The 24,624-nt window shown below is 48.0% G+C and overlaps 7 protein-coding genes across 9 annotated transcripts; 3 read left to right on the forward strand and 4 right to left on the reverse strand.

Annotated features, from left to right (window-relative positions):
* Positions 1-284: 284 nt before the first annotated feature.
* On the forward strand, positions 285-5,693 carry LOC121593956 (tubulin polymerization-promoting protein homolog). 2 transcript variants are annotated; one of them, XM_041916760.1, is made up of 4 exons: positions 285-557; positions 4,652-4,967; positions 5,047-5,232; positions 5,307-5,693. In XM_041916760.1, the coding sequence occupies exons 2-4, from the start codon at positions 4,662-4,664 to the stop codon at positions 5,487-5,489; spliced, it is 675 nt and encodes a 224-aa protein (XP_041772694.1). In that variant the 5' UTR covers positions 285-557; positions 4,652-4,661; the 3' UTR covers positions 5,490-5,693. The 2 variants fall into 2 exon arrangements, with proteins under 2 accessions (XP_041772694.1, XP_041772693.1); XM_041916759.1 differs by lacking the exon at positions 285-557 and adding an exon at positions 4,414-4,541.
* Positions 5,694-5,797: 104 nt separating this feature from the next.
* Positions 5,798-8,435, reverse strand: LOC121593952 (transmembrane protein 209). 2 transcript variants are annotated; one of them, XM_041916755.1, is made up of 5 exons: positions 8,320-8,435; positions 7,606-8,232; positions 6,925-7,531; positions 6,628-6,861; positions 5,798-6,534 (listed from the first exon to the last, which is right to left on the reverse strand). In XM_041916755.1, the coding sequence occupies exons 1-5, from the start codon at positions 8,328-8,330 to the stop codon at positions 6,406-6,408; spliced, it is 1,608 nt and encodes a 535-aa protein (XP_041772689.1). In that variant the 5' UTR covers positions 8,331-8,435; the 3' UTR covers positions 5,798-6,405. The 2 variants fall into 2 exon arrangements, with proteins under 2 accessions (XP_041772689.1, XP_041772688.1); XM_041916754.1 differs by having other exon boundaries at positions 6,925-7,552.
* A 504-nt stretch (positions 8,436-8,939) lies between these two features.
* On the forward strand, positions 8,940-9,598 carry LOC121594634 (probable prefoldin subunit 4). Its single transcript, XM_041918118.1, has 2 exons — positions 8,940-9,120; positions 9,189-9,598. The coding sequence occupies exons 1-2, from the start codon at positions 9,076-9,078 to the stop codon at positions 9,558-9,560; spliced, it is 417 nt and encodes a 138-aa protein (XP_041774052.1). The 5' UTR covers positions 8,940-9,075; the 3' UTR covers positions 9,561-9,598.
* On the reverse strand, positions 9,483-12,468 carry LOC121594630 (DNA repair and recombination protein RAD54B-like). Its single transcript, XM_041918115.1, has one exon. It carries the CDS (start codon positions 12,261-12,263, stop codon positions 9,618-9,620), a length of 2,646 nt encoding a protein of 881 aa, XP_041774049.1. The 5' UTR covers positions 12,264-12,468; the 3' UTR covers positions 9,483-9,617.
* A 266-nt stretch (positions 12,469-12,734) lies between these two features.
* On the reverse strand, positions 12,735-14,632 carry LOC121594632 (eukaryotic translation initiation factor 3 subunit E). The gene is made up of 3 exons (XM_041918117.1): positions 14,427-14,632; positions 13,904-14,173; positions 12,735-13,823 (listed from the first exon to the last, which is right to left on the reverse strand). Exons 1-3 carry the CDS (start codon positions 14,514-14,516, stop codon positions 12,882-12,884), a joined length of 1,302 nt encoding a protein of 433 aa, XP_041774051.1. The 5' UTR covers positions 14,517-14,632; the 3' UTR covers positions 12,735-12,881.
* A 342-nt stretch (positions 14,633-14,974) lies between these two features.
* LOC121594631 (acetyl-coenzyme A transporter 1) lies at positions 14,975-18,088 on the forward strand. Its single transcript, XM_041918116.1, has 4 exons — positions 14,975-15,188; positions 15,390-15,695; positions 15,902-17,104; positions 17,183-18,088. Exons 2-4 carry the CDS (start codon positions 15,477-15,479, stop codon positions 17,366-17,368), a joined length of 1,608 nt encoding a protein of 535 aa, XP_041774050.1. The 5' UTR covers positions 14,975-15,188; positions 15,390-15,476; the 3' UTR covers positions 17,369-18,088.
* A 1,425-nt stretch (positions 18,089-19,513) lies between these two features.
* LOC121594629 (importin-4-like) lies at positions 19,514-24,465 on the reverse strand. Its single transcript, XM_041918114.1, has 6 exons — positions 24,057-24,465; positions 21,202-23,781; positions 20,892-21,115; positions 20,692-20,824; positions 20,425-20,602; positions 19,514-20,330 (listed from the first exon to the last, which is right to left on the reverse strand). The coding sequence occupies exons 1-6, from the start codon at positions 24,108-24,110 to the stop codon at positions 20,206-20,208; spliced, it is 3,294 nt and encodes a 1,097-aa protein (XP_041774048.1). The 5' UTR covers positions 24,111-24,465; the 3' UTR covers positions 19,514-20,205.
* Positions 24,466-24,624: the final 159 nt, after the last annotated feature.

Consider the following 24,624-nt stretch of genomic DNA (forward strand, 5'->3'; position numbering starts at 1 on the left):
TTTCGGCTGTCGATATTTCGATGAAATTTTTCATCGTAATAATTTTGATATTATTCTAGAGTACTCAAATGGCATTCAAAAATTCCATGTTTTTAGCCGATTTTTTTTTTTCATTTAATTTTCATCCAAATCTCACTTACAATTCCAGGGTGTCTGTTGCATCCCAATATATCCTACTGGGGCGCTGCCACGTTTGACACACTTGGCCCGTGCCCGCTCGTTTCGTTTGCCTTTCCAACGCATGCTGTGAGCACGTTATCTTTAGCAGCCCGAGCGCGCTAGTACCGTGCCGCGCGTCGTTCACACGTACGTATAGTATACATAGCGCGTCTCTCGAGGTTTTAGTCTCGCGCGCGCGTTCCTGCGGTCAGAGCGGTTAGAGAGCTGTGCTCGTGTTTTGCACAAAATCATACAGGAAAGAAAAACAATTCATTTCCAAAAAACGCTGCGTAGAAACATTGTTTGTTGTACCTGTGTGGAATCAAATCTTAAGTGACTAGTTTTCACAAATTAGTAGGAAGTACAACGAAATATTTCTTGTGCGTTCTTATTTTAAGGTAAATGAAAATTTATCCATTTTGCACTTCCAAGTGTACTATGATGCTCGGTAATGGAAGACAACAACCAGTACCCATTTTGCTGTGCGTGCAACAGGAGAGATAAAAACAGAAAAACGTTTGAAACTGCGCTCGTTTCGTGTTTTGGGAGAGTGGCATCCCAGAAAAACAACGATAATCAAATGATTCTGCAAGTGAAATTAGTTTTGGCAGTGGTCCAAAAAGCGAAAACTTCTCTATACTACACAAACACACACATAGATACATATCCAGCAGGGTCAGATTCATCTCGCATCTTCATCTCGAGAGCGCGGAGGATTCTGGTCATGATGATGACGTGAGATTCGTGCCCACATATCCCTTCGTACCCGTAGGGAGTTCTCCCACTGCCCGCCGCAGATCAATAATTGTTCATGCGCATTGTCGCACTTCCGCCGTGCGCGCGGTACGGGCATGATTTCCGCTCAATATGGAATCGGCACGACGTAGAACATTTGCCCTACCGTCGTAGAACCCGCGCCAACAGTAACGGAATGCTGTACACCAGACCCCTTCGTCTGCCAGTGAACATTGTGGTCTGCAGTGGACAAAGAAGACCCTTCATTTTGTTTGGGAGGGAAGACGATTAAAAGCGTGTTACGTGGTGACCACACGCAATCGACAAGGGGGAAAAACCCCAAATGCAATTCAAATGGTTTGCCGAAGCTCGCCAGTCCAACGGAATACCGTCGCGAGTGGTGCTCATTTAAATGAATTTTAATCTAACATCAAGCGGATAATAGGGAAAGCTAACGCAAACCCACGAAGGTCCTTTTGCCCACCTGTGTGTTGGATTTGATTTTTCCGTTTTTTATGATACCTGCCTTCACCCCAGGAAAACGAAGCTGACCATTCTCTGAAGCCGTTTTATATATGATATAAATGTCATGCAACGGCCCTCGGCATGCGTCTCCACCGCGTTCCCTCTGTGTTCGCCATTTTAGTGTCCTGATTCGTCGCCTACTTCTTGCTGGTAGTGCTGGTGACGAGCCTTTGTTTACGTTTAGCCTGCCAAGGATATAATGCGCATGAAAAGGGAAAGTGCGCACCAACACTGTGGTTGAAAGAGGACGAAGTTTGCTTCTGCAGCGTGCGCCGCCAAAGGTCAGTACGGAAGAAGGAGAAAAGACGCGAAAAGCAAGAAGTGGATTTTAAGGTTGTGGTTGTGGGCTACAAACACATACACACCTTACCATCCAACTTGGATACTATTTTTTCTTCTTTGTGAGGAATAACGTTTTCCAACCCCTTTTTTCCAGGATGACTCATCCTGGAGTCAGGGTGTTTATGAGCAGTTGGGGCACCTTAAGAATATGGGGCATCAATTTGCTTTGTTTCAATGCAAATCCGAATGCATATAATCTTTATATTGAAAAAATAATTGCAGTTTAATTTTAAATGCATATTCTTGATAAAGACTGTACTCGTTATCGTATCTAAACGAACCGGCCAATATCAAACGGCGTTATTTTCCGTCCCCGTGTCCCAACAACGCCCAAGACTGCCACTGCCGTCACTTGACCTACAAAAAAACGATTGTTATCTTCCAATCAACATCTTTCCGATGCGAACTTATCGCCACTTTATTAACCCCTTGTTGAACCGCTATGTACTAGTCAAAATGTCTGCTGCCGTCCCGAATAGAATCGGGACAGGTTCTTCTCAGTTTTTGTTGTTGCTGTTGTTGCTTTTGGTTAATTTACCACTTTATTGGTCGCGCCTGTCTTGCGAATGACACGTACCACCGCTTTGCGAACATGTATTTCGATATCAGCTTTACCTCCGCATGACATCATATTGCTGACATTGAAAATACACACCCTGGTACACTGGGCCGCATGGGGGAGGCACGAATGGCATGAGGTGATGTGGAGAGGTAACTGTATTTTAGAATCTGATTTTTCTTCAATTCCACTGAAGTTTTTAACGTGTTAATCAAAAACGCATTTAAGGACCATCGAACTGTTGAGTCAAGTCTCTTTCTTTCAAGTGTAGTGTAGTCATCCGCTAAAACTATTAATCCTCAATTCTCTCTCATTACACCCCCAACAAAAGGATGTCCGGCGAAAAAAAAAGACCGCCCATCACCTACACCATGTAGTTGCTGTTTTCGCATAATTTGACCCGCTCCACAGCCATTTGCTGCTTTGCTGCATCCCCCATCCTATTAGTGAAGTAATATCTAAATTTATATTGTTTGTTTTGGTGACCACCGTAAAGCGGGGCGAGCTTGAGCGTCCGCGGGCAGACACCGGAGAAGCAACGGGTGGTAGTGATGTATGGAGGCGCATATCACACTGCTATTTGACGACGACTACACAGTGGCAAGCATATGGGGCAAGCCCCAATAGTGGGTTCCCCTTTACACAAAACCATGGACTTTTCAACAGTCCGGGAGAGAGCTGGGTGGGTTGGGTGGCTGCTGCCGATGATGTAATGAAGTTTGTCCGTTTGAATGAGTAGAGCACCCGGCCGATCTAGCGCTTCGCATGGAGAGAGAGCATCTATCATACCCAGCAAGTAAAGGTTGTTCCCTCCCTCCCATTCCTCTCTTCGTTGGGTACATATTTAGTTTACTGTTTTGCAATCTACCTTGTGCTGTTTCATGCTCAAGTTCAGCGTCTTCTGGTTGACAGTGATTAAATGTTTAAATTGTTCTTATTTGCTTAAAGTCAGCTTCTTTGCACTCTATAAACCGGAATGTCAGAAAATCTGCATTCAAAAATGAATAAAATAGTGCTTCTCACAAAGTAATGTCCGGTTGGGAATGCAGTAGGGGCCAATAGCTTAACCATAATCGCTACACGATCTTTATCATCACACCGCGCGCAATTGCGTGTTCGCTCGAACTGATAAATTGAACTTCAAACATAATAGAATCAAATTAACCATTTATGAAAACACCGGGAAGGTAAATCACACAGGTAAGGGAGGTGGGTCCCATCGTACGCTCCACTGGGTAGTAGTACTTAGTCAGGACGCAACACATCACTTTGACGCGCGGCGGACTATTATAACGGCCTAACGGTCGGTGGTGCTAATTGGCCAACATCAGCCAACCATGGGTGGTATCAGGGCAAGGCACATCGAATAATGTCTGACACGCTGCAAACGTGCCACTTACCTTCAAGTCGATCCATCATCGCATCATGCAGGGTGCCACCACACATGTGCACACGCCACTGTACTTGTTTACACTTGTTGCTTGCTTGTTCATAAATATAATTTTGGACTTCCAGCGGCGGTCACCGGTGGTCAGTGGTTAGCTTGTATCCTAATTATGGTGGCGCTCAAATGTACCCGAATACATGATACATATGTGTTCAGTTTACACTTTGACGCTTAATGAAGCAAGCATCCGGACCGGATCGGTTGCACTTCGTTCGATGGCGCAATATGGTATGCAGCTGTGTGTGTTTTCGGATTTAGTCACATGTTAGTTTCAAATAAAGTGCCACAATAAACTTAAATTAAAACTTTGAAGCGTTTTTCCAAATTTTAAGTAATGGTCCGTTTGTATGAATCGTATTACAACTATTCAATAATGATAATTTATATCCTATTTTAAACGATAAACCATTTATCGAAATATCTGCTAACTTAAGTATTGTAAGGATCGCAACAAATCAACAACCTAGCACAACTACACCTGAGCCTTCTATTGTACGTTAAACTGTAGCGACAGTGACATAAGCATGGGGAGACCAAAATGAAATGTTAGTTATTTGCAATCGTGTCAGCGCTGGTGCTAATTACCTTTTCCGGGGCCCCATCCCGTTGCGTGATACGACGAGCCAGGACAGTACTTGCACAACTACTTGAACGGTAACACCACACAGCACAGCGTACCATCCGCATACCCGGGCAGTGGTTGCGTATTTTTGGAGGGCCAAACATAAACAAACAGCTTGCCGATAAGATGTACACACATGTCGCAGTTCATCGGTGTGTGCCATATAAAAGTGTTTTTTTTTTTTTTATATACATTAGACTACTCTTTGAAGACCCTAAATCTAAACCAAATGTGTTCTCTCTTCTATCTCATCCCGCGCCAGCTCCCACACCATGGCCGATGAAGCGCAACCACCGAATGGTACGGACGTCGTAGACAAGATGACCGTAGAGGTGGCTGAAATGGCACTCGACGCTAAAGAAGCTGCAGGCAAGGAAGCTGCCAGCGGCCAACCGGGTGCAGCCGAACCGGCAAAGCCGTCCGAAAAGGAAACAAACGGTTCGGCGACACCTGCCAAGCCCGTCTGTTCCGCGGCCTTTAAGGAACAGTTTAAAGCCTTCTCAAAGTTTGGTGATACAAAGTCGGATGGAAAACATCTAACGCTTTCGCAAAGCGACAAGTGGATGAAGCAAGCGAAGGTGAGTCGCTTTTGTTGCATATTACGAGAAAAACGCACTAAAAATGTAATCTACCCGGGTATATAAACTGCATTTCCAGGTTATTGATAAGAAGATAACGACCACCGATACGGGAATACACTTCAAGAAGCTAAAATCGATGAAGCTGACGTACGAAGACTATAACAAATTTCTGGACGATCTGGCAAAAACAAAGAAAGTCGAGCTGGATGAAATCAAAAACAAAATGGCAAACTGTGGCGCTCCCGGAGTACATAATGCAACGGTGCGTAGATAAGATGCAACACTTAAATAACTTACTAGTGTTTTTATTTTATCCATTTCTTTGCTACTCTACAGCCGGGAAAAGCGGCCGAAACGGTGGCTCGCCTTACCGACACGTCCAAGTACACCGGTTCGCACAAGCAACGGTTCGATGAAACTGGCAAGGGCAAGGGTATTGCCGGCCGAAAGGATATGGTCGACCAGTCCGGTTATGTGTCCGGATATGGGCACAAAAACACCTACGACAAAACTCATTGAGCGCAAGGGAGAATCGGTGCGTAAAATCTAACCCAAGCTGAAACGAAAACATTTAAAACTGCGCGCTTCGTAACGTACATTTTCGAAACGGTAATTTCATGCGATGCGATTCCACCACATGTGAGATTGGTTAGTTGCTGACCATAAGCCTTTATGTAACCCTGTGTCCCAGTGCAAAAAAAACAACCCTGTATTACAAATCAACAACAAAAATCGAGAGAATCAAAATCAAACCCATCCTGACTGTAGCGCCATTCACATTATTAACGTAGCTTGTTATTGAGGATTGTTTCAGTTACATTTTTACACATACACGATTGTTTGCTGTTTGTGTGGATGTTGGGCTTACTTTCTACACGTCTTCTACACATAGTGTTATTTGTCTAGTCCTTAAAGGTATGTTCATTAGTATAAGCTAAAATACATCCATTTGTTTCAATTCGGATAAGGCAAAACTTCGCGACCGATAGCACGATAGACATTATTGAGTCAATAATACAATTTCTGTGAGTGTGTTTTTTTTTTCATCAACGAACGTATGTTTTGTCGGAATTTTAATCTCAACGCTAAGCAGTATGATTCACCATTGATTCACCAACAACTTATACATATATACTGTGTCATGTATAACACACAACAATCTTCGAACGAACCGTTGATAATAAGCGATTAATATACAAAATTGAATACAGTTCATCCGAGCAAATGAATTTAATTTATGTGTTGTGTATTGGACTTACCAAAGCATCATGATACAGCCACCGAGCCTATCATGTACCGTGTGTCCAATTTCGTCCGTGTATGAGCATACTTTCGGGTACGCCAATCGCCTGTTTCCATGACGATGGCAGATTTGAACACCTTTCATAATTCGATTACGCGACACTCATAAAATGGCGCGTCCGCTGCCACGCTTCTAGTCTTCGATGCAGCACAGTATGTTGATGCCACTTCTGCCGAGATTAATGCCCTCCAGTGAGCATTCGTGGTGGGTTTTCATATACATTAAAAATTGAATGATGACGTAGAACAGATTATTTCGATCCTTTAGAGAAAATAGAGCGAAACAGAGAGAAAGAGAAAGAGTGCAAATAAAATTACCATTATTTCTAACTCCCGCCTTCTACTGACAACTTACATAGGCACAGCTGTGAATTTTGTCATCCGAAACGAAGTTAAATTTGGGCTTTAGGGGGTTTGAGTAAAGAATTGCGCACTTGGCCTTATTTTTGGTGTTCACTTCCGCAAGTGTTTCCTTGGTCGTCTTCTTATCGCCTACTACGACGTAGCGGTTGAAGAAGGGACGCCCACCCGGTTGTGGCAGCGGACGCAGCTGACTATCCAGATACGTGCAGAAGAGGTGGAAAATAATCTACAAAAACCAGAACGATTAACATCCGGAAATAGGCATCCCAGCGTGTGTGTTTCTACTTACGGCCGAATCGGTAGGCAGATGTTCATCCCAGCTAATACCCTTGTAAGCCGAACCGGAATTCCACCGATAGTCGGCCAAACAGCTACCCTTGGCAAGATCCTTGATGCGCTGCACCAGATACTCCTGATTGGTGGACATTTCCAGAAACGGTATCAGCAACGGTAGCCGCGGGATGTACAACGACACCAGCTGCTGATTTTCGGCCGTTTTCTTCAACCGCTCCAGCCCGATATTGCCGATCTGAATGTCAGCAAAGCCACGGCTCTTGAATGCCTGATCGGCAATATTGATCTCCTCCTCGATACGCTGCAATATCGTCAACGAGATCCACATGCGCAAATTGCCCACGTACGTGGACAGCTGCGTGGTGGACACTTTTTTCAAGCCCTCGGGACTGCCATCGATAAACGCATTGTACGGGCCCGTCTCGAGCTCCTTCGTCAGCTGTTTGCTTGGCGTCACCGAGGACGACAGTTGGTAGAGGGAGGTTTTGAGCAGGTGCGACATGTCGTTGAACCGGTACCGACCAAAGGACGAGTTCATCGAATCATCGGTATTGTTCGCTTGCTCCTTCTGCGATCGGTTGCTCTTATCCATCGATGCTTCACTGTAGGAAAGATTGAACTTACTAAAATGGGCCTTAGTACAGCACACAAACACATCGTAAGAATTGCTACTCACTGTGCATAGGTTTCCATAAATTTGTCATCCAGTATCGTATCGCCCGGCGGACCTAGCTTCCGCAGCGCAGGAGAAAACTTGATCGAACCGCCACTGACGTTCGGTGACGCCTCGTAGGACAGGTTGCGGTCGTACAGCATCGGTGGCCGGGCCGGTTCCATCGGTGGGCTGCCCCTGCTGAACACCCAGCGGGGCGAGGCAATCGAAAAGCTCGATTCGTGAAAGGACCGCAACAGTGAGGTAGACACGTTCATTGGCGTGTTGTCCGCGCTGGCCGATTGCTTGGCCTGCAGCGGAGTGGTGATGAACGAGCTGTCGTTTGCATCGAACCTGAGTATTCGCCGTTGCTGTTCCGTGCCCCGGATGGGCTCTGCACTGAACAGGTAGTAAAAGTAGCAGGTGTAGTAGTACACCATGCTGCAGGACAGCATGGCTGCGGCGACGTACTCGACGTAGTACAGGTTCGAAAACGAGTACGAGCACTTGTTGGAGATGTCGAACAGCACCACGGACAGTAGCAGTATGTGCACCGTGCCCCATCGCAAGCATTCCTTCGAACGCTTCCTATTTAGGTTCAGCTCAAGCGTCCGATTCACGATCGGGCTGCACTGCACCGGGGAACCGGGACTGTGTGTGAAGAAGGGGGAGAGATTAATGCATGTTATATTTACCGGATGATACCAGAATCATCAAGACTGTTCCATTTCAACTCACTTGCTAGACATTTCGCTAAAATGCGTATGCGTACCGCGCAAAAGATCGAGATCGGAGACGGAACACGGAGAAAAGGCATACAGCCGGCGTAGCAGCAGCTTTGCTAAACGTCAAACCATTCCTTTGCCGGGTAAACTTCAGCCCGTTGCGTTATTTTCGCGAAGCGTTACGTAGAGCTTCTGTTTGTGACATATAGATGGCGCGACAATGAATTCCCAGCCAACAATTTGAGTGTGGCAGTTATTTTCGGTCGATTACGGAGCGGCAAACGAAATAAGGGTAGAAATGTAAACTTCAATTAGGTGCAAATGCAACCATGATATTTCAAAATAGATTATTTTCTCGATTCTGAGTTGAAACAGCACCGCAATGTACTCCGTATACGTGAAAAAAACGCTTCCGATAACGCTTCTCCAAAGTAACTCAGTGGATTCTACTGTGTATTAACTCGGAAAAGGAACAACAAATATTAAAACACAGCAAACAAATAAATACTTAAAATATGTAATTTACTTATTCAGCTCAATTAAAACAACGAACACAATTTATAACCGAATAAAATGTTTTATTTTGCATTTACGCACAGTAGAGTCCACCGCTGTCGTCCGTCCGAATGTCAAATGAGGCGAAGCAAAAGAATAGCAACAAGAAGAACAGAACACACGGTCGAAATCTCCTCGCGATAGTTTTCCCCTCCTGAACATCGGATTTTGCCGCAGGTTGAACTATTGAAAATTAAAATAAATTTGTTTCGCCATGAGTGCAAAAGTAGAAACAAAGTCGAAAGGCACCTTTCAGCCGGTAAGGAACTACCCGCACCCCATGCACCGACGGCCACTGTACTCATCGCTCGTTTGTGCCCATTTTAGGACTCAGATGTTCACATCACCTACGAAGACCAGATGAAGATAAATAAGTTCGCTAACTACAATGCGAAGGTGGAGGATCTGAAGGAGGAGTTGCGCATCAAACAGAACGAGCTGAAAAATCTCGAAGAAGCGGGCGATGAAATAGAGCTGCTGGACGACGACGTACAGATCCCGTTCCTGATGGGGGACGTGTTTCTCTCGCACGATCAGGCCAAAACGCTCGAGCTGCTGGCGGAAGCAAAGGAGCGCAAAAAGAAGGAAATCAACGGCATCCAGCAGACCAGCCGCGATCTGCAGCAGAAGATGAGCGACCTGAAGGGCTACCTTTACGGTCGGTTCGGCAGCAATATTCATTTGGAAAATGATGAATAAACAACAGGCACGGGGAGATGCGGTATGGTAACATTGTACCAGTTGTGCGTTGTGCGTTTATTTCGGTGCTGATACAATGTTTCGAAACAAAAACACTATCTCGTCGGCACTACGAGCCAATCCGAGCTGTTCCAGGACCCCTTCGGACACGGGCGATCGGTGATGTTCCCAGCGCATTAGTTCCTGCATCTTGAGGGCGTGCTTTTTCGTACCTAGCTTGCCATGCTTGCTTCCACCACCAGCAGTGGGTCGTAGCTGGAAGCGACTTATCGGTTCGTTTGTTTCGTTGGTAAGATCATCCAGCGGGTCGCACAATTCCGGCAGCTCTGCCACTCTATCCGGTGCATTACCGATACCCGCACACGGACACTCGAGCAAATTGTGCGTCAAACAGTCGGCCTCAGTATTAGGATCAATGATGGAGAACAGATCCTTCAGCTCTTCTTCGGATAGTTTGAGATTGCTCAAATTTTGCCGCTGGTCTACCACCGTACCGCTGAGGGAGGTTTTCGAAATTTGACGCTGAAATATCCGCTCCTCGATGGAGTAAGCGGTCAGGAGTCGGTAAATAAACACCGGCTTCCGTTGGCCATCACGCCACACGCGTGACATGGCTTGCAGGTCGTTTGCCGGATTCCAATCATTATCGTACAGCACCAGCCGAGAGGCACCGATCAGATTCAGCCCTGCACCGCCTGCTTTGGCGCTAAGCAGCAGTATGAAACTATCGTTGGCAGGGTTGTTAAAAGCGGCCACGATCCGGGACCGATCGGGACCCGCCGTCGATCCGTCCAACCGACAGTACTTGTAGTTGTAATGGTCACACAACCCACCGATCATATCGAGCGTTTTGCTATAGTACGACACGATCACGATCTTTTCCTGCATTGCCAGCATTGCTTCCAGCAGTGCCTCCACAATGCCCAGCTTGGCCGAATCGGTCGGACCCATGCGCTGCCAGGGAGGCAACTGTTCCGCCAGCAGATGCACCAACGATTCCGGATCACCCTTCCCCTGCACCGACACGAGCGAAGGGTGATTGCAGATCTTTTTCAGAATCGTTATTAACTGCAGCGGAGAGACCGCATTGTCCGCACCTTTTTCACTCTCGTAAAACGACAGCGCCGTTCGGGTCAGTTGGGTCTGCAGCACGGACGGATGGCAAAAGACGACCACCTCGTGCTTGTCGGGCAGATATCGGTTAATCACTTCCTGCGTGCGCCTCAGCACAAAGCGGCCCGTTATCGCGTTCAGCTCGTTTAGCCGCTCGATCCCGAGCTCGATCGATTGTGGCAGTACGCCGGGTCGTTGCGATACAACGATCGGCGTTTCGTAACGTGCCTTGAAATCCTGGTACGTACCGATCGCTCCCGGATTGACAAAGTTAATTAGGGAGAAAAATTCCTGCAGATCGTTCTGTATGGGTGTACCGGTTAGCAGCACCCGGCGCCGGCACTCCAACCGATTCAGCACGCCGAACGCTTTCACGTTGCTGTTCTTCAACCGGTGCCCTTCGTCGCAAAACATCAGATCGAACTTGACCGTCTCCAGTTCGCCGATCTGCTTTGCCAACATCTCGTACGATATGATCAGTATGGGAATGTGCGGCGACTGGGCGTACCGTTTGAGCTTGTTGTTCGGCCCAACGATAAACGTAAAAATGCGCTCGCTTCGCAGCCACTTGGTAATTTCTCGATCCCAGTTATCCACCAAACTGCTGGGGGTGACGATCAGAACACGCTTGGCGAGCGGTTTTCCGTACGGACCGGTCTTTAGCAGCGTGTACATGAGCGCAATGCACTGGAGCGTCTTACCGAGCCCCATCTCGTCGGCCAATATTGCACCGCACCCGGCCGGTTCCAGCATTCTCAGCCCGGTCACACATTCGTACAGGAAGGCAACACCTTCGCGCTGGTGTGGTCGCAGGTGGCGTGTAACACAGAGGGGGACCTGCACCTCCACCACCGGTTCATTCTGTGCATTGTGTTGAAATTGGTGTTCGAACGATGGTTTCTTCATAATCAGTGGTTGCACTGCCTCTTGTTCCTCTTCTCGGGTTGTAAACACCGATTTAAAATTGCTCTGCACTCTACAGGAACTATCGCGGGAAAAGTTTGTCGTATCAACCAGCGGCACAGCATCAATCCTGGGAGGTGCTTCTGATCGTGCTTCCGCTTCAACATCATCTCGCACCACTTGCACTGGTGGTTTAAAACCACCAATCGAGGGTACTGGCAAACAAATCTTCGAACTACCAGTACTGCTCACTACGGTTGACGATTTTTCCAACCTTGGTTGTTGATTTTCATTGCATTTCTCCAAAACTTCCACCTCCTTTGAACCCACCACCAGCTGGATACCTTCTGTAACTTCGTCGATCTTTAATCCGCTGGCCGTGGTTATCACTTTACCTGTTTCATCCTTCAACACCGCACTTCTGCCGGACACTTCGAGCGTACCGTCGCCTTCCCAGGTCTTGTGTTTCCTTGTACTAATTTTTCCCCAAACTACCTTAAAGATGGTTTTGGAACAGCTTTCACCCGAGAGCCTATCGTCATGGCTTACTGGGGCGGCTGCGACTGGGAGTTGCGAATCTTGCGCACTGTTGGTATTGCTCACTACATTAGCATTTTTCTTTGCCGGCTGTAACCGTTGTACCGGTTCGCCGGAACGTTTCATCGACGGGGCACTACTTCGTCGCATAATGAAGGATATAACGCACAATTATGTCTATTTCTAATACAAAATGCAGATGTTTTTTGCAACTTATCCAACGCAACTGCCCATCGCGGCGAAGCAGATAGAAATGCCGCCACAATTTGACAGTTTGTTGTTTGTTGACAATTCAATTTATTTGGGGCGAGAATCCGATTAGGAATAGCTTTTCCAACATAACATTTTTCTTGTAAGAAATTAGATTTTATATCCATATTTTCTCATTGCATGCAGTTTTCAATTAACCTTCCTTCAGTACGCTCAAAATCATACACAACTAAGAATGATTGCGTTCTTCTGCCCACCAGGGCACGCATTTTATTCCAACCTATTATTCGCTTATCATGTATCATCATATACGCCAATGGCTTGATTGAATTTGAATGTTATGTTCTGCGCACTGCGACACGTCGCTCTCCAAATCGCTCAATACAGTTACAGTTGGTTGATGTTTTTTTCTGTACCTTTTCTGCACGATCGTTCTTTCCACCTTCCACCGCGTTGGTTTGCCTCCGTAAAATGCTCTTCCCGTGCTTCCTCGCGTGCTGACACACACACCCACGAACAGAAAGCACAGAAAAGCGTGTTGTCCTCGGGGTGCGCCCTCTAGTAATACTTCCAGTGGCCTTCGCCGGCTTCCTGAGTTTTAGCTTTGTGCTTTCGCTCGACCAACAGGGTCAACGCTTCGGAGCGTACAGAGAGGGAGTCAATTTTTTCTACCAGCTGCTGGTAGGGCGAGAGCGGCTGCGTACCCATCACCACGTGTCCGAGCTTCGAATCAATCTTCGCGTCCAGCCGCGCATTGCGAATCAAGTTCACGATCCAACACTCCGCCTCGTCCGGCTTCATGTTCAGCTTGTCCGCCAGCATGCCGATCGTGATGCACTGGTGAATGCGACAGAACGTTTCGAAGATCATCAGACGCGCGTTCTCGACAAACTCCGTCAGGCAGCCGATGATGAAGAAATCGTTCACGATGACCGTCTGGCACTCGTGCAGCTTCTTGCGCGCACCCTCGAAGTCAAAGTTGACGTACAGATGCTCGAGGAACTCGGTGATCGGATCGCGGTACGTGTACGACTCCTGCTGGATCACCTTGATCAGATCCTTGAGCGCATTGCGCCGACCACGGTTAATGATGACCGCCGTCGCCAGGTAGCGCAGGATGTGCGGGCACATCGTTTGAATCGCGTTCAAGTACTGCGGCTTGTACAGGAACATGTCAATGATCAGATCGCGGCCCTTGCCGTGGTTAAAGAACACCAGCACGCTCCAGTGAATCAGCCACGCACGCTGCTGCAGCACCTGGATCGGCGAGAAGTTGTAGTTTTCGATGAAATCGCGCAGCCGCGTCAAATCCTCCAGAGCCGTCTGCCAGTTCAGCGTCAGAATTTCGACTGCCAGCTTGCCCCACAGCACACCGAGGTAGTTTTTATCGTACGGCTCCATTACCAGCATGCAGACGTACAGGTACGAGAGCGAATCATTGTAGTTGCCGCATTCGTACAGATACTTCGCCAGCTTTTGCGCGCTTAGGATAATATCGTACTAAAACAAAACGAGACAGATTGAAGCGGTGTTCCTATTGGGTCGTATCTGAGGCAAACCTCACGCTGCCGTCTACTTACATCCAACGTCTGCTGCAACGCATGGATGACCGATTTGGAATCCTTCGTCGAGTCCGGATTCTTCAGCTCCTCCATGCACTTCATCAGCGGCGCTACCTCGGCCTGGAGCTCCTTCAGCGTTGCGAGCACATTCGCACGGCCCTGGGCCAACTCATCCGGGTGCACCTTATCCATGGCCAATCGTTCGCGAATGTCATGCTTGTAATCGACCATGTTCGTTTTGCTCACCGTCTCCAGGATGAACTTCAGCAACGACGTTTGGTCGAATACCTGCCGGAAAGTGGGGAAAAAGTGTGAAAAAGTGAGGTTATACCAGTTAGATGACGGGTCTTTTGCGGAGGGCATAGGGATGTAATCACAACACAGGAAAGACCCTGCCGATCAAAGGCAGTCAATTCTCCCGGCGCAGGATTCGCTGCCCCGCCGAAACATTCAAGCCGTGTCGTTGTCATCCTTCCCTTTCTTCCCTCCTTTCATCCTCTGCCCCTTTATTGCTTCTACCATTTGCAACTGCGGAACTTACCTTTTTCTGGAGCAAAAATTCCAGCAAAGGAAACGTTAGATGACGATCCAAATACTGGCAATTCTTTGCCGTGAGGTCGAACTTGGCCATCGTGATGGATTTTGGCTGAAACTGTACGCTTTTCCCAGAGAAATTCACTGAAAAACTCCGCACTAGTACGACATGTGGACAAATCGCACGGCAAGTTCGGTGAAAAGAAGAAGAAGAAGACTACATTGCAACGCCACCACGAAACCGATTGTCAAAAAGGGGGCAGTGCTGCCAGGACAGCATAAAACGTTATTTCAGCTCGGCAGAATATTATGATCAGTAAATTTGATTGAAGCAAACGAAAGAGTGCTTTTAAATTGTTATAATTTTTTTTAAACATTTACAGAAAATTATTTAACCCAATGTATGACCAAAATATCCAGATTTCTTGTACACTTTGGCTCCTCGTGTTTCATCCATAAAGCCAGCTGCCAGCTGCCAACTATCAAATCAGCTTCAACATGACAATAAACAAATCCACTTTCTCTCTTTCCGCTCGCTTGCATTCTCTCGCTCTCTCTCTCTCCCTCTTGCTCACGCCACTTTCCACGTACCATTCGCCGTGCCACAACCGAAACATTGCATCTACGTTCGATTCTGTTTGCACACCGATGTAGCCAGAATAATGCTAATCACAGTTTTCCCTTCCATTGTGCAGGCTATAGTAGTTAAAGCTAGTTAAGCGAACGTGCTGCTAACAATTGTTCGGCTCCAGATCACCCAAAAACACAGGTACTGGTGGTGGTTTGATCAGGCAGAAATGCGGTACGGTGTTGAATGTGAAAAAAGAAAACAACATCGTCAACCGTTCCATACTTGTAGTGACGTGTACCTGGCGGGCAACGTGAACTACAGTTCACGCTTACAACGAGGTGTAGGTTGTGTGTCGCTCAATGAATGATTCTAAAGTGCTGCTCTTGCTTTCTCCGCTAGCAATCCAGTTTACGAGGAAGCCACACACCGGACACACCGCATCGTTCAAAGCACTCAAAAGGGCGTGTGTAGCAGAACAAAACGGCAATGAGCAATCGGCGCAAGAAAACCGATCGGCATGATCACGAAACGCTTCTCCCGCCGGTCGATGCCGACGAGGAAAAGCACGAAAAAAGTGACCTGCGGGGTGACTGGGGCAACATTGCCATCCTGTTCTTTCTCTACCTGCTGCAAGGCATTCCGATTGGACTGGCCTCGGCCATACCGATGTTGCTACAGAACCGTGGAGCAAGCTACAAACAGCAGGTAGGTGGCTGGGTGGGTGGTTGGGAGCAAATGCGGCAAACCGCAAACCCCTTATCATAGTAGGCTTATCATGATTGATGTGTAGAACCATATCCTCCGCCAACTATGATCGGTTATGCAAGGCAGTGTAGAAATTGGAGCACGTTTTGTTTTGTGCTACATTTACTACCCTTTTTCCTCTCTCTCTCTCTCTATCTCCCTTCCAGGCTGAATTCAGTTTCGCTCACTGGCCGTTCAGCTTAAAGCTGCTGTGGGCCCCGATCGTAGATTCGCTGTTCTGGAAACGCTTCGGACGGCGAAAATCATGGCTCATTCCGACGCAGTACCTGATCGGCATATTTATGCTGATACTTTCGCTGCACGTGAACCGTTGGCTGGGCGCGGAAACCACCGACACTGGTGGCGATGACCATGCCACCGAGCAAACCAGCACACTCAACATTCCGCTACTGACGGTCATCTTTTTCATGCTAAACTTCCTCGCCGCCACGCAGGACATTGCCGTGGATGGGTGGGCTTTAACGATGCTGAAGCGCTGCAACGTTGGGCACGCATCGACCTGCAACAGCGTCGGCCAGACGGCGGGCTATTTCCTCGGGTACGTCGCCTTCATGGCACTGGAATCGGCCGAATTCTGCAACAGCTATCTACGCGCCGAACCCGCCCCGGAAGGGTTGGTCAATCTGTCCGGTTACCTGTGGTTCTGGGGGTTGGTGTTTTTGGTTACCACCACGCTGGTTGCGCTCGGCAAACGGGAACTATCGCCCAGCCTCGATCGGGGCCACGAGGAGCATCTGGAGCTGGACATCAAGCAAACCTACCGCCTGCTGGTGGACATTATGAAGATGAAACCGATTCTGACGCTGGTGGCAATACTGCTGACAGCCAAGGCAGGGTTTGCTGCCTGCGATGCGGTCACCTCGCTGAAGCTGATCGATGCAGGCGTACCGAAGGATAAACTGGCGCTGCTGGTTGTTCCGCTCGTTCCACTGCAGATTGTACTACCGTTGGCAATCAGCAAGTATACGGCCGGAACGCGACCGATGGAAGTGTACCTGAAAGCGATCCCGTACCGGATAGGGCTCACGCTTGCGGCGGCCGCCATCGTGTGGATAACGCCCGCCATCATACGCGATCACCACGTGCCGTACTATTACTACATGCTGCTGCTAACGAACTACGGGTTGTACCAGATCGCGCTGTACAGCATGTTCGTGGCCGTGATGGCGTTTTTCGCTCGCATTAGCGATCCCGCCGTCGGGGGCACCTACATGACGCTGCTGAACACGCTCAGCAACCTCGGTGGCAACTGGCCCACGACCGTCGTACTGTGGCTGGTGGACTATCTTACGTGGAAGCGGTGTTCGAACTCGGCCGATAACGATTGTTCGGATGGAGCGCTAAAGGATGTAAGAAATAATCCGTCCCCTTTCTATGGTTGTACTGTTGTGCTAAAAACAGGTTTTTTCTTCCTTTCGCTTTTACAGGCTTGCAGTGCCGGCGGTGGCAAATGCACGATCACGATCGATGGGTATTACATAGAGATATTTGTCTGTCTGCTGTACGGGCTCGTGTGGTACCGGTGGGGCAGTGGCAGGATACGTCAGCTACAGGAACTTCCGCTCAAAGCGTGGCGCGTTGCGCGCAGAGTTCCACGAACGCACAGCAGCTAGCAATTAATGCAATTAATATGACAATTCCATTAATGTGTGTAACTTGTGTACGGGGAACGGGGTAAACAAGACGAACTGTTGGATTTGTGCGGTTTTTAAAAACCCGAAACAAAACGAAAAACATGCGATATGGTTTTTTTTAGGGAAAATTATACTACAACAAGTTTTGTTTTTGTTTTATTAATTTAAACACAATTCGCTTAGCGTAGTCATATACAGGACAAATTGATAGCGAGAGAGAGAGAGAGAGAGAGAGAGAGAGAGAGAGAGAGAGAGAGAGAGAGAGAGAGAGAGAGAGAGAGAGAGAGAAGAGGGTACATTTTTGTGTACAATCCCACCTTTTTTTTGCTGAAACGAAGAAGAAAAAGCACAAAGATCGCGCTCCTTCGTGTGCGGTAGATGGAAGAGTCAGCTAAACCGTAAAAGGAGACACATCGAATCAATCTATCAACCTACAGTCAGTTGCTTTTTTTCTGTTGCTATTATGTTTTGTTAGTATTTGCTTTCATTCCCACCTCAGGTGCGGTCAGGGGTAGGAAACAAACAAAAAAAAACGAAGTCTGTCCACACCGAGGTGCTATTATTATGATGCTTCTTATCCCGTCGTGCAATAGTGTGTTGCGTGGCGACATCCACAGAAATCACAGTTTAACACTTGCGTGTGAGTGTGTAACAGTAGTGGAAAATAAAACAGTTCAAATGTTTTAATAGTACCGCAAACTTGGTTGGTTTTGAAACTCTTTATTGACCCTTCCCGTGCCCTGTCCTTTGCCGTTTGCAATCGCGGAAGCGGAATTATTGTCATCTCGTTAAGTTAAGAAGCAGTGCAAAACAACAACACCGCACCGTGCAGAGTACGACGGCGTAGGCCGAGCAGCAGTATGTTTTTTTTAAAATAATCCATTGATTTAGTTATTCACTCCAGATGACACAAACACAAGACACATTCAATAAACAACAGTAAAGCCGCATTCTTAACACGCTTTGTGTCTCCTCGAGCAGAATTAGTGCTAACATAGAAAGGTTGATCTATAAGAAGTATATGCGTCTCTTTGCTAAATTACCTTTCTAGCTTTTTTCTACGTCTCTTTCGTTTTTTTTTAGTTTTATCCCTAACCTTCTTGCTTTCCGCCTGTAGACGAAGATGAAACACTTTTTATCACATCGTCTGCTAGCCCTCCCCGTTTTCCGGAAAAAAGGAAAGAAAGATCCGAGAGCAATACAATACGAAACGGCTAGTAACGGCTACTTCATTTGAATTTCTACTGTATTGCAAGTACACGTTAGGTATCTAAGTTCTGTTTGAGCATGTGTGTATATGGCTAGGTAAACATCTACCGGATTTCGCTTTTGCAATGAACAAATATCTATTTCGTTTTTCGGCATGTGGACGTAATGTTGGCTGGCTGGTACATTGCAAAGGGCACGCCAGCACCGATCGAGGAGAGGTGGTTTGTTCATTATTGTTATGCTTTTGTGATTTCGATATTCTCCTGTAAATTATACCCAGTCATCGCTTGTTCCTTAATTAGTTTTCTAATAAATGCAGATCGTTACGGACATACGCAGGTGGCGGAATAGTATCCCAGCTGTATAATAGCTGTCGATGTATTTAGTTCTGGCCGGTAAAATGTAGTCAACATGACGCTTTTCGTTAAGCAAACAAAGCAAGGAGGAACGAAGGAAAGAGGGGGGGGGGATTAATGCAAAAGGCCGTGTTAGAGGAGGTCGCAAAGAAAGGGCATGAAAAGTTACTACTACCTGGAGCTATGTAATATAGCGCCTGTGTTTTAGAGTTCAAACTTTTCCATATAATGTGTATTTCTATTAAAAACTTATATCGTCTTGGACGAGCATGCATACAAACTTAAGCACTACACAATATGATACGCGAGTAGATAAATTATACGGTTAGTAGAGAAACACAAAAATAATCATGCACGTTTATATAGTTCCTTTTGCAAGCAGAAGGAAAAGTACTTTTACATGTGAGGAACTTGCGCAAACTCGTGCCAATCGAGGTGCAGGGTACAACAACGAAAGTAGCTAACTCGTGCCGTGTGCCGGAAAGCAAACGTGAAAAAATCATACGCCCGTACGCCTTGTCAGGAGTATAATGAATATGAATTTTCAAATAAACAGGGATCCAAAATAACAATAAACCTTGTTTGTCTAATAGTGTGGTCGTGGTGGGTGTTTAGAACTATTATTAGATTTTGGTTTTCTGTGGGTTAGATTTGCAGCAATACACGTAGACGGATTAGTTAGTGTAATGGCGGTTCAGTTCATTGACGATTGGAAGGAAGCTTCTAAAACGTTCTCTCTTTCATGGATGAATTACGAGAATGGGTGATAAACACCGTGGGTTCTCTACCCAAGGCGACCTAGGCCGGACGAAGACCGTCTTCAATGGCGAACTTAAAAAAAAAAATGACAGTTCGAGAGAAAGTGGGAGAGCAATCCACAGCCTTATTGTTTGCATGAACCATTTTCCATCACATTGTCACTCAGACATTTGAAAGATGGTCTCACGACATAAGCTTCATCCATGCATCCTTTCTACTAATCTTCAAATTCTACTAATTGAATCTCCTCTCTCTGAAACTAAAGCGAACATCCGCGCTGATCGATAAACGATCGGACGACCTAAAACTGTCCCTACCTTTTTTTTGCTTTTACGCTTCCCCACGTGCACTGCCTGGTGGTTAGTGAAAACACTTGCCTCTCTCGATTCCTTTTTACTTGCTACTATCCCGTTTCATGCATGTATTATGCAGCAGATATGGATTGATGTACGTGACGAACAGTTTGCGCATGAAATGCGGCTTCGCTAATTTCTACTGCAGCGAAAGCGTTTGCACAAACTCGGCAACCTCGGCGCTGCTGCGGATCACCTCGGCGAACTTGTCCGGGAAGTCTTTGCTGATCTGTTTCACCAGATTGTGCACCAGTTCGCGGCATTCTGTGAAAGGATGTGAAATAAATCCGATTGAAATGGTATGGACCTCTGCAGACAACTGTTTGCCAATGATTGTGGGCCGCTCCGCAATACTAACCTTCAGTGTCATACTCCTTCTTGCAAAGCACCTGCAAACCAACCACCAGAATACGGCACAGCGCCGGTATTAGGTTCTCGTCGCCCTGCTTGTACAGCAAATCAAGGCACTGGAACACGGCCAAATTTTCGGTAAAATCTTCACGCAATGGAAGATATTCCACAAATACCGGGAGAACCTGAAATGAAATGGTAAAAAATGCAAAGTTTTGATTAATGAACGAATCGTTTACATTTTCCACAGAGAATAATCCACCCATTAACGTACACTTTTCAGCGGCACCAAACTGCAGTTGGTAATAATGAGTCGTGCTAGGGCACCGCACAGGTTGTCCAGTGTACCGGCATGCTGTTCTTTGGATACGAGCTGGGAGAGCGCTGCCATAATTTGTGGATAGTGACTGCAAGAATAAAGAAAGCAGATCGTATAGTACCAAAAAAAGCCAAACACATTGATCACTTGCTTACCCGAAAGTGCAATCCTTTCCATGCTTCACCATCTCTCCCAGTCCGTACACCGTGTTGCTGCGTACCTCGTTGTTGCGGTCCTGTACGCACGAAAGAAAGATGGGGAGCAGCGTGTCGATCCAGTTGCGGTTGAATTCCTTCAAACCTTCAAAGCATTCCGCCAGCACGCCGATCGCAAAGGCACGCTGCGAGTCGCTGGTTTCATCCTTTTGTTTGGTCTTTTCCTAGTGTGTTACGGCAAAATAACCATATCATATAATCAAACGTTCGGAAACAAAGTCTTTCGATAGATTGCTCGCAAGTGACTTACAATTTTTTGAATAAAGTATGGCCACACGCGTCCAAAGTAAACGGCAAACTCTTCCGCCGGCAGGGCACGACCAAACTTGGGCAAAATGTCACCAGCCGACTCGAGGATGGCTTCGTCGTACTCGCTCTCCTCCTGCTCCTCATCCACCGGCTCATCGAACTGGCAGGCAACTTTTCCATTCAGCACGTCCACAATGCAATTAAACACGGCATCCTTCTGCCCGTCGGCCTGGAACGTGGCCGCACCGACCTCCTGCAGTATGTCGCTGAACCCATCCAGCGCCGACATGACGACCGTGCGCTCCTCGTCCGTACGAATGATTTCGCTCAGCTTCGGCACCAGAATCAGGATCGTCTGGTGGACACCCTCCATGTTGCCCAGCTGGTGCAGTGCCACCACAAACTGTTTGACCGCGTCGATCGACGCCTTGCGAATGTCCTCGTTCGGGTGGTTCAACAGTTTGTAGATTTCCTCAAACGCCGTCTGTATGAACGGTGCAAAGGCGGGCCCCGTATGCTCGGCAAACTCCATCAGCGCCAGAATCGCTTCCTCCTTTTCGTCCATGTACGCATTTTCGATACTATACCCGGCGATATCTTCCTCGTCCTCTTCCTCCTCGCCGACCGAGTTTTCGATGTCGAACTCTTCGTCCTCATCGTCGCCATCGCCGGAACCGTTCGTACCTGCCAATGCACCGTTCGCCAGGATGGCCATATCGTCCCCGGCGCCCTCCTTGAACGTCGGCACGATGCCCTCCGAGCTGCGCACGCTCTCCAGCATTGTTTCGACGATCTTGTTCAGCGAACCCGACATGTCCTCCTTCACCGACGAGGCCATCGAGGCGAACAGATTGTAGCAGCTGCGCCGCAGATCCGGATCGTTCGATTCGTCCATCATCGTCAGCCCCATGTTCAGCGTGTCGACGGCCAGCGGCAGGAAGTTGTCCTTCCCGATGGTTCGTACCAACGCCGCAAACGTGTCGATCGCCTGCGGGCGAAGCGTGCAGATGTCCTCGTCGTCCGTCTTCACCAAGTACAGTTTCAAACAGTCGATCAGCCGGGGAAAGTACGGCAGCATGTGCTCTTTGGCGGCGCTGGCCGTGGCCGCAATCGTCGTCAGCGACAGCTCCCGCAAATGCACACTGTTACGGGTGTCGAGCGATTCGAACAGACGCTCCATCAGCATCGGCAGGTAGGGCGTCACCTGGTCCTCTAGGTTCTCGCACGTCGTTTCCAGCGCGTAAAACACACGATCGATGTGGGGCGGTTCCTTGCCGCCCGATCGGATCTGAAGGCACAGCTGCTGCAGAAACTCGAACAGAATGGGCAGAATTTCGTCCGCATGTTGCGAAATTTCCGGCTGCAAGTGTTCCGAAAACTGCCCAAGCGCAAACAGCGCCGCATTGCGTATCATCACGTTCTCGTCCGTAATGCCGCGCTTGATCACGTCCACCAGCACGCGCAGGTACTTGCTGCAGATGTGCTCGGAGCAGCCCTCGGCAATGACGGCGATCGACAGGTAGGCCGCCTTCTTCGGGAGCGGATTGTCACCGGCCAGCGCCGGTTCCAGCAGTGCCATGAGCGGCGGAAACAGCTGCTTCGGCGGAATGTGCAATGCCAGCACATCCAGCGACTGGGTAGCGCAGGTGCTCGGCGTCGACACCTCGTTGCTGCCGAAGTACTCCTCATCCTCGTCCTCTACGTCGGGCGCTACGCTCATCAGCGTGAACAGAGCATTCACGATCGGTTCCACCAGCTTTTGTTTGATGATCATTTTCTTCTTCAACCGCACCAGCCACCCGATGAAGGTAATCGTTTTCACGCGTACCGAGTCGTCTAGCTGGGTGTTGCCAGCCATCTGCAAACAAAAATCGATCAGCAGCTTCATGTGAGGCGACAGCGTGCGGGACGACTCGTCGGCCAAATTCTCCAGTATATCGAACGCCTCGATGAACTTGTACGAGTCCTGCTCGGCAAAGGCACTGAGCGCCTTCAGCACGTACGGTATCGAGTCCTGGTAGGTCTGTTCGATCTCTTGCCGTCCCGGAATGAACGGGACCAGATGGGACATGCCGAGCAGGATGTTGTAGATTACCGGCGTGGCCATGTTGCCGCTCGCCTCCGTTGCCGTTAGCGCGGTTGAGAACAGCTGGCAGACCATCTCGATGTGGGGCATAAACTGATCCGGCGCCACATCGGTCAGCGTGTTGAACACGGACGAGCCAAGTTCGCTCAGCTTCGGATCGCTCGAGCTGGTGCTTTCGAACATGAACTTGAGCACCTCACCCATCCAGCCGTCCTCCTTTTCGGCCTCATGCTTCACCAGCACTCCGACAAAGCCGGTGATCGCGTTTCGGACCGACTTTTCCGACTCGTTTACGATGGCCTCCAGCATGCCCTTCTTGATGAGGGCTTGCGTTTCTGCCGGCACCTCTCGCCACGCTCGCAGCTTGCCCAGATGCTTCTTCAGCAGCATTGCCGCGTACTGCCGCACCTGGGGATCGGTGTTGGTGACGCATATTTCACACAGCTGGGGAATGGTTTCCGGTTTCTTGAAAGCTTCCTTCAATTCTGCAGTGGCCTACCGGGATGAAAGAGGGGGCGACAAGACACGAAAGACATATAAATTACCATTCTAATTTGAATGAAAAAGTTTTCCGTTACAACGTGCGGCGGAACGCACTGCCAACGAGCAGGAAGCTTCTCGAAACAGGAAATTGAATCATCCTACGTTAACATGTCTACCGGTGCAACGGAAACTACCGGGGTGGTATACTAAATTAATCATACACGTACGTCTCTCCACGTACACGCAACCAATCTCGCCGAATGTAGTTTCCATGGCACCATGCTTACCTGCTGTATTAAATCGTTGTCGGCCACTAGCAGATTTTTGATGGTTTGTTCCATTTTGTGATGATGAACCTTCGCTCGGGTGGGTTGGAAAAGTTGGAACAATTCACACTTCGCAGGCCGGGGAGTAAAATGTGTCTCCGACTCCTTCTTCCCCCAAAAACGTTGTTTTTCTTACAATTCGGTATTTGTCGTACCGTAAATGCAACGCAGCAGAGCAAATGGTGCAAGAAACGCTCTTTTGCACAACGCTTTTCTTCTTCACCGGAAGCAATCCTTTGTTCAGCGTGAAATTCCGATCGCCAGCGTGCCAGCCTCTGCGTGTTCAGAATACTGCGAATTTGCACACTTCTCTCCGGGAGCGCAAAGATCGTGCAGGGACTGAACTTTTTTGCAGCCTGCTTTAACCTCACTTTTAGCACACGTCAAATGCCCAAGGTGCACCGCCCAAAGAACAAAATTTAACATCGCGATGTTGCACAAATAAATTTAATTTGCTTACAATTCGGTTGAAAAAAAAAAGTAGGTTGAAATAGTTCTGAGGATTGAAATTTTCCAACGCTTTCACCAA

Source organism: Anopheles merus, chromosome 2L (assembly GCF_017562075.2).
Source record: "Anopheles merus strain MAF chromosome 2L, AmerM5.1, whole genome shotgun sequence".
NCBI classification, from domain to species: Eukaryota; Metazoa; Arthropoda; class Insecta; order Diptera; family Culicidae; genus Anopheles; species Anopheles merus.